The 19017-nt window shown below is 40.3% G+C and overlaps 1 protein-coding gene across 1 annotated transcript in view; it reads right to left on the bottom strand.

Annotated features, from left to right (window-relative positions):
* Positions 1-19017, bottom strand: part of KCNH8 (potassium voltage-gated channel, subfamily H (eag-related), member 8) — a 427975-nt gene that overhangs the window by 87378 nt on the left and 321580 nt on the right. Inside the window, exon 8 of the mRNA XM_006883339.1 lies at positions 4305-4502. Within this exon, the coding sequence (XP_006883401.1) occupies positions 4305-4502 (198 nt within the window). The remainder of the gene's footprint in view (positions 1-4304; positions 4503-19017) is intronic.

Here is a 19017-nt window from a genome sequence, read left to right as displayed (position 1 = left end):
GGGGAGGGGAGGGGAGGAGAGGGGAGGAGAGAGAGAGAGAATATGGATGACATTATACAGAGAAAGAGAAAATGATGGAGACAAAGAGGTGAAGGGGGTAGAGAGCGAAGAGAGATAGGGGAGTAAGGCAGGTTTGGGGGCATCACATTAACTTTTGAGCTCCATGACGGCAGAGGCTGTGTCCACCTGACTTAGTGTTACATTTTCAACAGACGGGATTTACTATAGAAAACTGGCTTTGCTGTTGTTAGAGGCTGAGTGGACAACAAAGGAACACAGATAGAGGCAGCACAGGTCAAGTGCAGAAAGGAGCTGGACCAGCAAAGGTAACAAGCAGCGTCGTCAGGACTGAAGAACCCTGAGATGCCAAGGGCAGGGAACAAAGGGACCTGCCAGGAGCCAGGGCTCTGCCTTTAGAAGAGGAAGCACACCCCACTGATACAGGGATGTCTGAGGGACACACTGAGGTTGGTTCGAACAGTGTCTAATGATGCTGAAGGCTGAAATCAAGCACGTCTGCCAACATGAAGCTGCTGCTGAAGGCAGACCTGTCTCCCCTCCTGACTTCCTGTCTCCTTCCAGTCCCCTGTCGGCAGGCACAGCTGGCCACCAGCTGGCAAAGAAAGGTGAGGTTGGCTGCTATACCCCAAAATTACAAAGCAGAGTAGGCAAGGCTGGTTTTGGAGCTTAGAGGCAATACTATAAGAATATGAAAATTTGTAAAAAGGATAGTAATACAGTCAAACTCATGAACTTGCTTTCAATATTATTTAAGATATTGGATTGTGAGGAACATCGTGCTTGGAGAGGCAGAGGGTCAGTGGAAGAGAGGAAGACCCTCAGTGAGATGGCTTGGCACAGTCTGTAGCAATGGACTCAAGTGTGTCAGGGATGAGGAGGATGGCACAGGATAGGGCAGGGTTCAGATCTGCCAGCCTCAGTGTCGCCAAGGACATATTCTATTTGGCGTCACCTACCATTAAAACAGTTAAAATAATATCGAATATTCAAGCAGTCAACAAATATTATCTACTATTACTGCGCTGGCACTTTTTGTTTTACTATTTTGTTATTTAACCAAGTGATCTGTCAAATATCCTTAGTCATTACTATCCTTAGTCAACACTGTTGTTGTTGTGTGTCATCAAGTTAGAACTGACCAATAACTGACTCCCTAGCACGTTTTCAGAGGCAGTAATTGTACAGGAGAAGACTGCGCATCCTTCTCCCACAGAGCAGCTGGTGGATTCAAACCATATGCCTTTGAGATTGCAGCGCAGATTCTTACCACTAGGCCACCAGAACCCTCCGTCTACTACATCAGCATGAATAATATTTGAAAACACCAACCAGTTTGGGACTTAACACAGCAGTGCCTGAGAGAGTTGGGACTTGGGGAGGCGAAAATTTGTCAAAGAAGGTAAATTCCATATCTGAGACTAAAATGAGTGACATACAAGTACAAACACTGCATCCTGTCATGGGGGGAAATTTGTAAGATCTGAAATAATAGGGCAGTCCTGTTGTTGCATTCTAATGCTCATAGCTTTCATTGCATTGGCAAAGAGAGTTTTAAACATATACTTTTTCTTTCTTTTTTTTTAATTCCGAGTTGTAAAACAGCCCAGTGGTAGATGGAATTTGCTCCAAGACTTAAGAACCATAAATGACATAGCTGAGTCTCTACATCTTGTGGTTCCTAACTTGTACACTATAATAGACAAAGTGCTAGTCTATAGGCCTTTTATTGTAAGAACCACCTTACCTCTGTAACTTGATTTGTGCCACTACTAGAACCTCTACTCAGAATACTATTGCTTGTTAATTTAATAAACATATACTTTTGACTGTGCAACTCACATAAGCATGATAAGCATCGTAAATAACAGCTAAGAGTGAAAGTCAAATAATCCAATTAAAGACAGGTAAAAGCAAAGGACTTGAACAGACATTTCTCCCATGAGGAGATTCTAGCCACCTGAAAACATGCTCGCTGTCGTTGGTTATATTAACCACACCCTCTGCAGTTTATAGCAACCATGGAAGATAGCAAAAAACTGCCTCCATTGGGTTTCCAATGCCGTAATCCTTTGGAAAGTAGACTATCACGTCTTTATCTCATGGTTGATCTGAACTGCTGACACTTCAGCTGAGTGTGTAATCACAGAGCCACAGGCGTCATCAGCATCAAAGCAGCAGAAACCTCCTGTCACCGAGTTGATTCTGTCTCCCTGCAAACCTGTACGACAGAGTAGAACTCTGCTCCCTCTGGGTTTCCGAAGCTGTGAGTTCTGGAATGAGGCTGACCCAGCTTTCTCCTGCAGAATGGCTGGGGGGCTCAACGAGTTAACATTTTTGTTGTTGTTGTTGTTTAGCAGTTGACTGCCTTAAGCACAGTGCTACCAGAGTTCTCATTAACAGTACAAACAGCTATCACACAGTATGGTAAGTCCTCAAAAATATTGGAAACAAAACTAGGAAGACACTCTAGCACCCTGACGTGCAGGAATATAGCCTAGGGACCTGAAAGTGGAGATGCAAATACACAGCCACCCACGTCTACTGGGATGTTCACTGCAACATGGTTCACAACAGCAAGATGCTGGAAACCGTATGCCTTCAGGTAATGAACACATAGACAGAAAGAACAGTCCATACATATTATAAATTTCTCAGCCTTAAAGAGAAACAATGATAAGACACGTGCTACAATAGGAATGGGTTGACTCGGAAGCCATTATGTTGAGTGAAATGAATCTATCACAAAGTGACAATTATAGTTAAATAAATAAGCTAAATGAAACCAATGGTTAGTGATGGTTATCAATGGTTGGAAGAAGAAAAGAGAATCATTCTGTGAGAAATACTGAATACTTATCCATGGCGATTAGAAAATTGGCATCAATTAAGTATAAGAGTTACACACATTGGCTATGGCAATTGATACCATGAAGCTATACACTAGCAATATTTTTTAAAAGGAAGAGTTAAATTATAAACAGAATGCTACATTTAATTCTGCAACAAAAAGGGAAAAAGTTGCAGCTATTAATAATATTTATTTCTAAATAAACATCCAGTAGGACTCATTCTCCTATTTCAAGTGTTTTCTCTTATTTCAAGAGCGTTTGACTGACCCTGTCCAGTCAACTGGTCTAATTGTATTTGAAAAGTCTGGGCTCTTCTCCTAGCTTTATGAATCCCCGGGATTTTACCAGCTTACAAGGAGACTTCCCAACTACATGAATTAGGCTCTAATTCCTGGAGCAATAAAGGAAGGAGAAGCAAATACAGAAACTGGAGAAAGAGATGGCGCGTAGGTTTCATGATCTCCATGAACTACTATTTCTCTTGCTATGTTGTTGTTGCTGTTGTTAGGCGCTGTCAAGTCAAGTGTGACTCATAGTGACCCTATGAACAACAGATCTGAGCCCTGTCCTATTCTCTGCCATCCTCATCTTCTGGGACACACTTGAGCCCATTGCCGCAGTCGCTGTGTCAGTCTATTTTGTTGATGATTCAAGAGGACTCTTGCCATGAGCCAGAAGAAAGGGGTGGGCCCAGCTGCCATCACTGAATATTCTGGTCCTGGATCTGACTGATGGCTACATAATCAATTTAGGAAAACTGAGGAACGGATGCTGAAATTCTTATAGGAACTCGGACTTTTAGGATACAAAGAGACTAGAGAGACTCTGGAATCTATTTCTCATAAATATAGATTGAACTTTGAGTTGAAACTATCACACATCATCATCTTTATAGGGAACAACAATTTAGCTCAAGAAATAAAGAATTCTTGCCTTGAACATTGCACCCTATGGAAGAAACACCTCTATGAGACTGAATTAACAACGGCTCTGCAGTACAGATGAGAGAACTGTCAGGGCCAGAGGGTCCAAGGGAGTGGTGGCGGGGTCATGAGGGCAGAGATACAAGGATGCTGATGAGAAGAATGTAATTGCTGTCAGTGAAACCCACATGCTAAATTGCTGAACAGGGTTCTATTTTGCTGTGTATATTTTCACACCCCCAAAACTTTTAGAAAATAAAATAATAATCATGCCTGTTCTTAAGAACAAACCATTAGATCAATGGTCCTTTTTATCTGCACAAGAAGTAGGACTCTGATACCATAGACTTGAATTTCAATAAAATTGGGTATTAAAACACTGGCCGCTGGGTTTCTCATTCTAGCTTTAGAACCCTCCCACGTAAACCAGTTTCTCTCTAACACATTTAAGGATGGAGAAAACGGGAAAGCAGTCTTTAGTCGGACGCTCGTGCAAGGAGGAAGTTCTCACCCCCAATCAGCATGGTGCAGATGGAGAAGATCTTCTCGGCGTCCGTGTTAGCAGAGACGTTCCCGAAGCCCACGCTGGTGAGGCTACTGAGAGTGAAGTAGAGGGCAGCGATATAGGCACTTCGGATCGACGGGCCCCCCATGGTATTGTTGCCGTAGTAGGGCGATTCCAGGCGCTTTCCCAGCTCGTGGAGCCAGCCTGCACGGGGGAGAGAGAATGAACACCTCAGCCCAAAAGGTACAGTCCTAGCAAAGCACATGGGGATGATGGCAGTCGTTCAGGGATGGGATGATCTGCTTGAGGGGTGTGAGGAGAGGTAAAAGGTAATAAAAAAAGCAAAGCATTCAATTCCACTGCTTTATAGAAGCACAAATGAACCACTCTCAGAGTTACGTGATAGGACACATGTAGCAGGAAAACGCACATGTGAGTGTGCACTGGTGAACAGAGTTAAGCAGAGTATCCCAACGACAGAAACTGATGGCTGCTAGAGAGACAAGACCATTATACTACAGGACAGGGCTGCACAACTCACTAGCGATTAAGTTCGTCTGTTAATTGGCATCTTACGAAACAGAGGAGCCCGCCCAGTGACGATAGATAACAAGTACTGCTAGACCCTAGACGTCAAACAGGTGAAAGAGTTTCATTTCCACCCTGTACACATTTCCCTTCTTATGCTCTTGAGCTATTATCTAGTTGCCCACCCTAGTAGCCTAGAGGCTAAGGGGTTGCACTGTTAATCCAAAGGCCGGCAGTTCAAATCCTTCCATTGTTTTGCAGAAGATAGCCAATCTCTTCCCACATGATTTACAGCCTTGGAAGATCTGTTGGAGTGTCAATTATGAGCGGTTTCTGACTCCACAACACACAATAACAACATGGTACCATACTCAGAGAACCTATCCTGCAAATCCACTCCAATTGGAGTTGGGAGGGGAGTGGCATATGACTAAGAGATATCTACAATAAGATTCAATTACAAGCTATTTGCTCGCTATAGGATCTGCTGGTCCAGTGCATAAGCAGTGGCACTGCTAAGCCAAGGACTGCATCTCTCTGGAAATTCGAATGCAGTAGCATCTCCACAAGAGGAAGATGGGTAATCTCCTCCCATCCACTTGACAGCCTCAGAAACCCAACGGAGGGTCAACTGTGAGTCAGTTCCAACTCAACAGCAATGAGTGAGTGAGCAAGGAAAGGCTATTGTTATTATGTCATTGGCTCTGGGTGTGAATGAATTCCAATCAGTCATGACCCTATTACATCCCTATTGGACATAGTAGAAATACCTCCAAACGTTTCCTCAGCTGTAATCTTCCCCAGGAGCATATTACCAGGTATTTTCTCCTATGACTCCACTGGTGGATTTGAACCACAGACCCTACAGTTAACAGCTGAGCATTTAACCACTACACTACCAGGACACCTTCTTGTAGTATGCACTGTCAACATTAATCAAATTAAATGCTTTCAATATACAGTTTATTATAAGCCAACTACGCTGTAATAAAGGCCAAAAGAAACTATACTTATAACTATGAACAAGTAGAAAATATAGTAATAATGGAAATTTATAGGATGGAAAAGCAATACAAAGATCCTTTACAATCTTTTATTGAAAATATTTGCATTTTAGAAGGTCTGCATTTTGAAATCTATTCTCTTTAAACTGGTTTAATTAGGAAGTTTGTATACATTCCCTCCCCTCCCCCTTGTTGTATACCATCAAATCAGATCTGATTGGCACAGGAGGAGACTGCCCCTCCTTCTCCAGCAGAGCATCTGGTGGATTCGAACCATATGCCTTTAGGATTGTAGCAAAACTTCTTGCCACTAGGCCACCAGAGCTCTCATCTATTCTCTTTTTAATGCTTTCTTTCCCCTTTTTATGAAGCACTATGATGATGCAGCTTAATCTGTAAGGTTCATCAGACATTTATTAACAACTATTATTCATTGACCACTGCTTTCTCATAAACACTTCATTTGATGGGTGCTCAAGAAGAGATGAAAACGATTAATTTTTAAAGTAGTAATAATACTGTCACCATGAACTAAAATCATAGATGGTTATATGTGCTAGGTTGTTAATATACAAATTTAAAACAAATGAAGGTTCTTTGAGACCACAGAGAAATGCTTAGTGGCCATTGTCATGCCTTGGTAATCTATCCTATCTCTTTAGACGAGTGCCTTTTAACTGTTAGTTCATCAGAAACAAGCCAAGTGCTGGTTAACTCAGATGACTAGGCCCTACACATGAGGACTGTGGTACAGTGGGATGGCAAGTTAGGAAGAAGGACTGAGAATTTGTCTTTTTCACAGTTTCTTAGTGATATTTATGTGGCTATTTGAGAAGTCTGTGATATTCTACAAAAATATTCTTCGAAGATGTCTGCATCTGAAAAAGCATCTTTTTTTAAAAAAATCCTATCATTTACTTATTTTTGTGGTTCTTGAAAATACACACACACACACACACACACACACACAATTTCAACAGTTTTCACATGTACAATTCAGACACACTGATGATAGTCTTTGAATGCTATTTCTCACCCTTCTTTTCTGAGTTGTTCCTCACCATTAAAACTCATTGCTTAATAATGTTGTTATTTAATTATTTTTAGTTCATGTTGTCAATCAGGCTTCATAGAGATCTGCCTTAAGGGAGTCCAGTGGTATATTTTGTAGGGGATTGTGCTGCAAACCCAAAGGCAGAACCTATTGTGGCTCAAATCCACCAGGAGTTGTAAGGGAGAAAGATGGGAAATCCTCCATGTGATTTACAGTCTCAGAAACCAAATAGGTCAGTTAGGAATCAGTTCCAAATACACAGAGGTGAGTTTAAGTTAGGTCTTAAAAAGACAATAACACTTAAGGGTGGCATTTTTTAGTAGTTAAACTACTGTTTGGTTTTAAGAAGCCTGGGGATATTTTGGTAAACCAAATAGTCTTAATGATGATCTCAAGGCAATAGTACTTTTCACACAGCTCTTGGGGCTCCAGACTGTCTGGATTCCATGGGGATTTAAAACTATATTCTGCTTGCTCATAAATGCTTCATTTAGAAGTGTTGTTGTTGTTGTTGTTTGATGCCGTCGAGTCGCAGACGACTCATAGCGACCCTATGAACGAACGGCCTGAGCACTGTTCGTACATAGAGTTTCCGGAGGCAAGCCATTTCGGAAGTGGATGCCGCTCCTGCTTCCAGGCCAGTGTATCCTCAAGAAAAAATGAAAAATCATTCATTTTAGTTAATTAACCATTAAGTAATGGTTTGTAATTTGGTTTAACTAAGTATCAAAAGGCACAGTGTAATCTATCATGATCAAATGGGAGGAGGTCACTAAAAACTCTGAAAGCCAAAGCTCAGAAGAGCTTCCTGGTTGGTGACTGTTACAGTTTGAAATATCTAGCCCCTAAACTCATGTTGTAAATCCTAAACTATGGCTGTGGTTATAGTCCCATTTGGGAATAGACTGTTTGTATTTTGTTACTAAGGCAAGAGTAGTTTAGGGTTTCTCTTTAATTAAGTCTTCTGGAGACACAAAAGAGATCAAACAAGTGAATAAAGGAGACTTGGGGTCAAACAGATGCAAAAATACCAGATCTTTAAAGCACCAGAAGATGAAGAGACAAGGACAGTTCCCAAAACTGAGAGAGAGAGGCCTTCTTCTAAAGGTTGCACTCAGAATTTAGACTTCTAGCCTTCTAAACTGGGAGAAAACAACATTTTTGTTTGTCAAGGCAAGCTACTTATTCCTGTTGTACTTAACCTTGACAATGACCATGTACAGGAGACGGTAGCACATCTGTTCTTGGGACGTGGATGTTTCACACTAGAACCGTCCCTCAATTCAGAGAGGCAAAAGCCAAAGAGAGAAAGTGCTGGTGAAGAGAATGAAGAATCAGGAGGGTTCAGACTAGATTCCCCCACAGTTAGGAGATGGAATTTATGCTGATGTTTACTATGTAGACAGCTACACAGGCAGGGTTTGCTCACTTGGCCTCTAGCTTAGCCCACTGATGTAATTATGTGCCCTATAGGAAGAGTCAAGATTCAGAGGTAAAAAAAACAAAACAAAAAAACAAACCCACACAAACCCAAGATGCAGAAAGTCTGAATTTAGCATCAATCTCCAGATCAGGACTTCTACAGAATATTGCCCTCACTCAGGACCTGGTGGGTTGACCTTTGTATTTAAAAGTCGTTTGGGCCCTGACTAAGTCTCCAGTGCGGAGGCTCATGTGTAAGGCAGTTGGATTCTGGAGGGTAGGGTCTCTTGATTTAGTTGAAAGTTGAGTGTAAAGTGTTGGGTCAGTTTTTGATTCATTAACAATTGTGTGTAAGTCACCTGGATTTAGTTAACAATCAGCTGTGGGCTGGAAGCCTCTTGTTTAAGTCAATCAGGACCTGGTAGGCAGGCCTTTATAGTTAAAGGTCACCTGGGCCCTGACTCAGTCTGGAGGCTAGTTTGAAGGCTCATGTGTGAAGCTGTTGGATTCTGGAGAGTAGGTTCTCTTGAGTTAGTTGAAAGTCGGGTGTGAACTGTTGGGTCTGTGGTTAACTATCTTTGGGAAGAACAATCTTCTAAGTAGTATAGCACTGGTTTGTCAATTTGCCGTACTGAGATAACTTGGGGTTTCTGTGATACTGAATGCTGTTCCACTGATGTGTCAAATATCAGACTGGTTACTAATAGTGGACGGGATGTGGTAGAGCTCCCAGATTAAGACAGGCTTGAAAGCAGGATTGGCATCTACTTCTTAACCGGCCTTCGGGAACTCTATGAATATTAGAGAAACAATGATAATTATAGAATAGGGTGCAGATCTTTTGTTCATAGGGTTGCTAATGAGTTGTACTTGACTCAATGACACTTAAAAACAACAATAACAATAACAGATATATAAAGCATTCTTAAGTATGGGAACCAATGAGAAAAATGGCTCTCGTTCTTTTTTTTTTGAATCTTCCAAGTTGTTCTCTGAAAGAAGATGTTACGTCATCGCTGTTAGACAAAGGAGTAATTAGAAAGGTCTGACCTTTTGTTCCATATTGGTCATTCCTAATAATTATAGAGAAGTCTGAGCAGCTGAAAAAAATGTCACTTTACCCAGAGAGCAAATATGGCATGACCTAATTTTTGTTTAGATAATGTGGAGAAGGGGGGGAAAAATCCCCCACATCAATAACCAACCACCAATAAAACAACAATAAAGTCTCTGCTTCTTGGCTGAATCAACTAAATAATTAGACTATGAATGAATAAAGGGGCCCATCTGTTGACTTTGAATTGAAGTAAAAAATTAATTTACTTCTAGAACTCAAAGTTTTCTCACTGGGGTCGGGGGGAAGCGAACAAACCCAGTCAATATTTTTCTCCCTTAACATGAACAAAATGGAAACATATAAGTATTCCTGGAACCAGACCAGTTTTCATATGGCTTGACTTCCTGAACAAAATAGGATAAAGGTTTGTGTTAGGACATATGGTTATATTTTTGCTCCACGTCTGTTCATTTACGTATTTGTGAGGTCGTGTGTCCTGGAGGTGGTTCAGGGAGCAAAATACAGACGAATGACAGACCTACTTTTGTTGCTTTGCCTTTTCTGTCTAGCTCTGTTCTATTTTAAGAAACATCTTGTATTTTTTTTTAAAAATAATATTGCTATTCAGCTGTTACAGCTGATGGAACAGAAGCAAAAATAAAGATGATAAAACCTTGGTAACACAGAGAGGAGGTAAGGCCCACGAATCCGGGAACTGGCTCTGTGGGCTAAATAAAACTTTTTTTCTCAGAACAGCTCATCCAAAATGAGGGCACATGTTCTACTGTAACCAGACAATATGTCACTGTACTGGACACAAGAAGCAATTGAACCCATTTGGGACCCAATTTCCTTCCATTCCAGAGAAGCTTGCTTCTGTAAAAAAAAAGGGATGTTCTAGAACAGTCTGTCTGCCTCTACTCATTATTTTATTTTTTCCTGAACATTTCGAACTGAGAAGAATTCACCATATAACAAAAATCTAAATATATCAACTATGCCATCACATACTTTAAAGTGAATAAGATCCTTAATAAAATGGACTAGATAAATAACATAGTACAGGGCCACAAAAGAAGGACAATTGATTTCATAGATAGAATGACCATTACTAATCATAATTAGAAAAGCTTTTACTTTGGTGCAGTAGTTTAACACAGTGATTGTCATAGAATACTTAATATGGACATGGTATTTTGTTTAACTGTATACTTTTCCCTCTAACGGGGATTATTTTGCTCTTTAGGTTTGTTTTAAACAATATGCTTCGTTTTCCTCAAGGTATGTGCACATTCATCATTTTGCACAGATGTAGCTTGTTTTATACAAAGCATATGTTCCTGAAAAGTTGATTATACAACCACCTTCAGTAAGTTAAAAGCTATGTAAGGAGAAAAATGGGGAACTGGCACCTGTTATTTATGGAAAATCAAATGGGAATCTCTTTGTTCAGAAGAATGACTTCAGGTAATTGAAAACCACCCAGTAAAACATTAGCTAGTTAAGTCAGATTCAGATGTGAGTAGTGATGTCATGTATATATGTATTAAAGAGAAAGAGCACACACATATTCACACCTATAATTTGAAAAGATTTTCTTTCCTAAAAATGGGCTATATTCCCACTACTCGAGTTTATCTAGAAGCAAGGATAGAGCCCTGTTACAGAGTGGGCACTTGGGTAACATTTATTGAGTACATTTTCTAGGCATTGCACTAGAACTTTCTTTTCTCCATCTCATTGACATCCACTAGCACACGGAAGGAGATACCATTATCATCCACATTTTGTTACTTCATGCCTCATCACAATGTCATTACCACAATGTCAAAGATGAGAAAACCATGGCTCAGAGAGATGAGATAACTTGTTCAAAGTAGCAATGTAAGGGTTTTTAACTCCTGGTTCAAGGGTTGTCAGCTTCAGAGTTCTTGACCCCTGTCCTCTAAGTCGCCAAACGATACATTTAGAGACTCAAAGAGTCCTCATGTTGAGGTACAACAGAAAACACTTATAAGTGAAGTGCCAGTGTCTACAGTGACATACATACACGGAGGAGAAAATAGAATTGGTTCAGATTCCCCAGAAGCAGATTCTGAAAAAAGTCTTCAGGTATAAGTACTAAAGTTTAAGAGGTGGTCTTAGAAATTATCTTGAGGACATGATGGGAAATGGAAACAGAAGGAAAAGAAGGCTGCTGCGATGACGATGACACCACCACCACCACCACCACCACCACCACCACAGTGAATTATGTACGTCCCCAAGATTATGCGTTGGGCTCCTAAACTTTATAATCCTGATGATATAATCTAGTTTGGAAACAGGATTTCTGTTATGTTAACTTGCTAAGATTCAAACAGGATGAGTTCTATATAGAATCACTTCTGTGTAATAGAACAGATTAGCCAAAGAAGCAAGTATACATGGGGAAGGACAGACAAAATCTTAGGAACACCAAGAAACCGGGGAAAGCCAGGGCTACAGAAGCTAAAGAGACAAGGAGGAAAGGGCAGGAGAGAGAAAGAGACAGACCGCACAACCTGGATATGAACTTCTAGTGTCCTAACTTTTGACAAAATAAAGATTTATTCTTTAAAGCTTCCAATTTATGCTGTTGTTGTTGTTAAGTGCCGTTGAGTTGTAGACAACTCACAGCAACCCTATGAATGAAAGTCCTCAACACTTGTGTGACTTTCATCCTTTCTCCAGGTTCATAGGGCTTCCGGAGGCAAGCTATTATGGAAGTGGATGCCACTCCTGCTTTCAAACCAATTTATGCCACCTGTGCTATAACAATGCTAGCTAAGACAGAAACCAATAAAGTTTGCAAAATCAAGGAAATGATGACTACAAGACCATCAGAGCAAACGTGGACGCTGTGGGGATTAAGGTAGAACACGTATTCCTGTAGGGAGTGTACACACCAACTACTCTCCACCCTCTAGCTCTGAATCAAGATGCCTCTTGGAGAACGGCAATTCTCCCTCTTTGTCATGCCAGGAAGAAAGGCTCAGGCACAGAGATAGCGATCCTACATATTGAAAGTAAATCATATATCAATCATCTAAGTTGAGGGGATAATGTGAGGCACCAACATTTGCTACATTGGCCAGCGTCGAATGTCACACAGTTGTTTAGGTTTTTCATGTAACATATACATATACAATAAATTATTTCTAAAGAGGTGATCATTTAAAATTACCATTTTGCACTGGATTTTGGCAAAACCATTCTTGAGTAAGTTTGCATTTCCAGGACTCACTTTTATACCCAGGGACTGTATGTATTCTAAAAGCACAACAAGGCATATCTGAGAAACTTTAAGGATTATCCTGACATAAGTCACACTGTAGACATCTGCAGACATGTCATACCTTGGTATTTGGAATCTAATATATATTTAACAATGATTAAGAGATTCATATTGTAAATTTCAAGCATAAAAAGTAATAAAATTTATATATATAATACTATATATATCTTCAAGCAAAATTGTATTACTTTTATGAATGTGTGTATAAATATAAATATAAATATATGTATAATTTATTTCTTCTCGATTAAAAGCTTGGGAGCAGGAATGGCATCCAATTCCAAAATGGCTTGCCTCCGTAAACTCTATGAACAGTGCTCAGATCTTTTGTTCATAGGGTCACTACGAGTCATCTGTGACTCAACGGCACTTTACAACAATAACAACAACATAGAGAGAGTTATGCTGGCCTAGTGGACAGAAAGTTATGCTACCAAGCATAAGATGGGTGATTTTAATCTGCGGCCCTCAGGCCTGATTTAAATTTTTTTTTGTCAATGCATTCTTCTAAGTGGTGTAGCACAGGTCTGTGCATTGCTATACAGAGGTAACTTGTGGTTGCTGTGACACTGATGTGTCAAATGTGCTAATGGTCACCCATGGTGGACAGTGTTTGGTGGAGCTCCCTGATTAAAACAAGCTTGGAAGCAGGAGTGGCATCCACTTCTGAAATGGCTTGCCTCTGGAAACTCTATGAACAGTGCTCAGGTCTTTTATTCATAGGGTCACTATAAGCCGTCTATAACTCGATGGCACCTAACAAAAATATATATAGTTTTATAGATATAGTTCTATATATAGTTTTATATCTATAGTTTCATATATGTATATAGTTTTTTATATATAGTTGTATATATATACATATTTTTATTGCCCTCTCTGAATTTGACAGACTTATTGCCAAGTGTGTTAGTGTTTTTTATGACTTCACTGATCTGTGAGACATACCCTATAACCAGGTGTAGAAGGAACGAACACTTGTTGGCACAACAGTTAATCACTCAGCTGCTCATGGAAAGTCTGATACTTGAACTTCAGGTAGGCCCCACAGGAGAAAGATTGAGATGTCCTTCTGCTAAGATCACAGCCATGAAAATGCTCTGGAGCAGTTCTACTCTGTTCCCTGAGGGCGCTGAGAACTGAAAATTAGCTTACCACCACCAAACAACAAAAGCCCACTACTGAGGCTCCAGGTTAACACAGTTAACATGCTGAGTTGCTAAATGGAAGAGTGTAGCATCAAATCCACTCACAGGTATTTCCTAAGAAAAGTCTGTTGATGCCGAAAAACTGAGCCATTGAAAATCCTCTGGAGCGTAGTTCTCCGCTGACACACGTAAGTTTGCAAGAAATTGAAATTGACTCCAGGGTAACTGATTGTGTTGGTTTTTAGAGCATTATTTATTCAGAAGGAATGTCTTAATCCAAATCAATTGTTACTCAAACATATACAAGGACAAAAATCTCTTTCAGGAAGACAGTACAGGAAGAAAAAAAAATGAATCCAGTTAGATGATTTTATTATGTATATTAAAGCTTATTCTATTTTCTTTGTCAAATGTCTTTCTTGTGTTTTCTTTTCTTTCAATGGTTAAGGATTGGTGAAAAAATTTAAAAATACCCCGAAACAACAAAAAGGGAAAAAAAAAATCTCCTACAAGGTCAATTCCAACTAAAAACCATGTTCTGGTACAGAAGAGAATTATCCCAGAGGGTTTTCAAGGCTGTGATTTCACAGAAGAGACAAACACATCTTCCTCTTGTGAAGCAGATGGTGGGTTTGAACCATAAACCTTCTGGTTTGAAGGCTCACATTAGCCACTACAGTTTTCAACTTTGGAAATGATTTAATGATGACTTTTAGTAGGATTTTGCCAGTCATTTACATAAAATGATAGATCTAAGACATTCTTTGAGAATCCCATTTCTCTAGTTTACAGAAACCATTTCTTCCAACTACCTTGTTGTTGTTATGTGCCTTCAAGTCAACTATTGACTATGAAACCAGTCATAGTGACCTAATAAACAGTTTCTCTGAGCACTGCCCTTTTCTCAGCCAATCTCACTGCCTCCAACATATCTTCCTCCCTTTACCCCAATCATTACCCCAGAGGGAAATACATTTTCTAACATTTCAATTATAAGATACATTTTCTAAGATGGCAATTACAAAAGAAATCATAAACTACACACTGTAATATGCTTGGGCGTTATTAACAAATATCTCACTATAGGCTCATATGATTTTATTTGTCCTTGTTCAGAACTGGGATTGTTCTAAATCTCTGGGAAATGTCTGAGTCTCAAGATTAAATACCAACTTAAATGGCAGCTTTTGGTCTTGATCTTCCCTGCAGATTATAGTCTTTAGACAGAAGGGACCATTCTGACTCATCTCTCCATTAATGCATTTAAAAACATATTGCTAACTTTGTTTGATAGCTTGACAGGGTGTGAAATACAGTAAGTAGTGGGTGTTGACACGAGCATTCCAAAATAAGTCGTGAGCCTGCAGGTGGTTGACTGATTGGCTTTAAAATAAATGCAGGGCAATGGGTTGTGTGAAAGAAAACTAATGGTGGCCATAGGACTGAAAAAAAAAAATGAGATGTAGACAGAATATATAGAAAGCAATAAAAGCATGAACAACGCAGAAAATAAATATGTCAAAAGAGAATAAGAAAAAGGTAGTCGTGGAATCTATCTTTCAATATGACCTTTCTTAGCCATTACTTGACTTTGCTATATAGTTGAGTGGGAATATGCAAATGAAGCATTGTTGTCTATTCACAAGGAGGTTGGCCAGCCTCAACAATTTAAAAGGGGATTGGCTAGATTGGCCAATGAATTGAGCAAGCCAGCAGTAAGGGGCAGACAAATCCTTCCGTGCCATTGAACAAGAAGCAAGAAAATATAGGACACTCTTCTTGCTTCAGCTATACCCACGCCAGTGACACCTAGAGCCAAACTAGAGACCTGAGGTGAGATGGGACCTTGCAGGGAGAGAGCCAATAGCGGCAGGATTGAGAGCTTTGATGGACAACTAGGGGTGGGAAGGTAATACTGGTAGGACCGAGAACTTGGAACATTGGCCTAAAGCCACAAGGCTCGAGGCTGAGGTGCCTGTATGCACATTTGGGAGCTGTGTTGTCTGTATTCTTCTACTAATCTGGATGAAAACCTCCTGACTTCCCCCACATCATTCTGTGTGGTCTGTGAGCTATCACAACAGATTTTGTACCCAACAAAGCAGTAAGACTGGTGTTGAAAGATGAATTGCTGTTGTTATTATCTGCCGTGGAGTTGTTTGTGACTCATAGCGACCCTATATACAACAGCCTAAACCCTGCTCAATCCTGTGCCAACCTCACGGTCTCTGATATATCTACCCCTATTGAACCAGTGACTGAATCGAACCATTTCATCGAGGGTCTTCCTCTCTTGCACTGTCCCTCCACTCTCCCAAACATGATGCCCCTCTCCAAAGACCAGTCCCTCCTTGCAACATGCCCAAAGTATGTCAAACGAAGCTTCAGAATCCTTGACTCCAAGGAGCAGCCCGGCTTCACCCTCTCCAGGACAAACCTGGATACTGGAACAATATCATTAATATCACATGCAAGCAAGATTCTGCTGAAAATTATCCAAAAGTGACTGGAGCAATATGTCAACAGAGAACTGCCAGATGTGCAGGCTGGAGGATTTAGAAGAGGTCGTGGTTATAACATTATATATTATATAACATTATAGCTAATGTTAGATGGATCTTGGCAGAAAGCAGAGAGTACCAGAGGAATGTCTATCTGTGCTTCACTGACTATGCAAAGGCTTGAGAGATGAGTAGGAACAGTTACTGGAGCATGGGAGGACATGTCTGACCCCGTAGGAATTAGTTCTGTGTTATTATTACTATTGAAGGGGATAGTTCCCCTTTGTGAAGTTGGTAAAGGGCAGATGTGGCCATTCCCACGCTGCCCTGTGTCTTTTTACCATAGTGTAAACCATGACAACCTGGAAGACAGTTGAAGCACAGAGCACATAGCAAGGTTGTCTTTGAGTTTATATTGCCTCACATTTTCATATCCTACTTCTGTACCAAATACTTGTATTGCTTTGGATAAATATCTGTCCTCTTTGAACCTGAGTCATTGACTTTCAAAAGGGACACATGATAATAATAAACTCCAGGTTGTTAGGAGGTCAAGAGACACAGTTCATATTATGTGCTCAGAAGAGTGAAGTCACATCACAAGCACTATTTAATGATGCTGCAGTTATTTCAAAGAAAGGAATATTTTGTTTTTACCAGATATTATATTGTCTTTTAAAATTCTGTATTATTGAAAATCTGTATAAATTACTAACCCAGTTGCCCATTTCCATAAGCAGACAGTCCTATAAACAATACTGCATTGTCATCATGCTTATAAATCAAGGATCTTGTACCAGTCACACTTGCAAATGTCTCTCTCCATTATAATGTCCTGAAGTCATTAAATATGTAAGACACAGGGTCAGAATATGTTGTGACGTCAATTTCCTTTGTTGTTACTTGACATAAAAAGTTGTGGCATTAAAGTAATCCCATATGATTTCATTCAATCACTTACATTATCAATCAGTTACAGTCAGTCAATTACATTGTGTCATTTAATTTCTTGCAGCCCTAGAGTTAAATTAATCATGTGAAATATTTATGTTAAAATGTTAGACCCAGAAGAATGGCCCATTTCGCCTTGGACTAAGTACAGCAGAATGCTTCCTGGAGGTGAGGACGATTAGACTTTGTCTCATTCTTTGGCCATGTTATCAGGGGGCTCCAGCCCCTATGAGATGGCCCTCACTCTACGTTAACCTATTGATAACAACTCGGAGACGTAACACAAAATACGATCAAGGGTAGACTAATATCAAGAAGGATCCAGCTTTGAACCTGTGCTTTCCTGGTTTGAAAGTCAACATTCTTACTGACTTTCCCGTGCTACCTCTTAATCTTTGTAGCTGGTTCTGGTTTTGACTTTAATGGTCTTCTTCTTGACTCTTGCTCTTTCATAGAACTGGCCACCCCAGTCTGTCTTTTTCACTTTCCTTGTCATGGCTAATGGAAATTTTCCATGTTCTCTTTGTCCTGCTTCCTGCCACCAATCACCTGGGATATCTGGAGACTCAGCTTTCATTGTATTTTATTTTGAGTGTGGAGATTTTCTCGAGGTTTTCCACCCTCTTTCTCAAGGAAGCTCTAACTGGGAGTCCAGAGATAGTGAGAATGGATGCGTTAATCGTGTGTATCTGCAAAAGTCTGGGCCATCTAAGAGCTTTTTGGAACCACGCGCTGAACTCTCTGAGGACCTGTTCAACGCCTCACATTCCAGGAACCGAATTCTTTGGTTACTTTCTTATGGACTTTGCAGTAGATTTTAAATAGGTCAGGCCTGCACTGGGGAGAAATTAAAGACAGCACAGATTTTGTTTTTCTTGCAGCCACCTACTTATTTAGGTAATTATTGTTGTTATTAAAAATATTGGGGAAACGAAGCCCTTTGAACTATATTTTGATCATTTTAGTCTGCTGCATTAGGTATCTGACTTCTAATTTTACTTACGCATAACAACGGCCTGTTTATTAACTGCACTACCACTGAGTTGATTCTGTTTCATAGTAACCTTACACGGGGTGGACTAGAACTGTCCTTTGAGTTGCCAAGGTTCTAAATCTGTAAGACACAAACTCTCCATTTTTTCCTCCCACAGCTCGTGGGCTCACGTCGTGGACTTTAGTAGCTGCTAAGCTCTAGAATGACTGTGCTTCAGGGCCCCTTAGCATCTGTTTGAAAGACTCACAGCTGACCCTCCACTGGGTTTCTAAAGCTTTACAGTATGTGGGAGGGATTGCCTTTCTCCCTCAGAGATGCGGGCAGATTTGAACCTCCAGAGAGGTGTTTTCTTTGGGTTGGCAAAGCTATGCCAAATAGACTATCTATGCCAACATAGCTGCTAAATGTTTATTGTTATTGTTTACCACTGAATCAGAACCTACCCAGAGCTGACCCTCCAGAGGCTTTTCAGAGGCTGTTGATGGAATAGGAAGGGACTTCCCACAAACAATAAGCCTTCATCAGAAAAACTCAAGTCAAGTTTGGATTAAAAAAAAAAGAACTTGGCTGACATATATGATAGGTTGTTGTTATGTGCCGTCGAGTCGTTTGCGGCTCATAGCGACCCTATGTACAACAGCCTTAAACCGTGCTCTATCCTGTGCCAATCTCATTGCCTCTGACACACCCATCCCGATTACCCCAGTCACTGAATCAATGCACCTCATAGAGGGCCTTCCCCTC

Source organism: Elephantulus edwardii, unplaced genomic scaffold (assembly GCF_000299155.1).
Source record: "Elephantulus edwardii isolate Elephantulus edwardi_28Jun2011 unplaced genomic scaffold, EleEdw1.0 scaffold00027, whole genome shotgun sequence".
NCBI classification, from domain to species: domain Eukaryota; kingdom Metazoa; phylum Chordata; class Mammalia; order Macroscelidea; family Macroscelididae; genus Elephantulus; species Elephantulus edwardii.
This window is presented reverse-complemented; position numbering and strand designations above follow the sequence as displayed.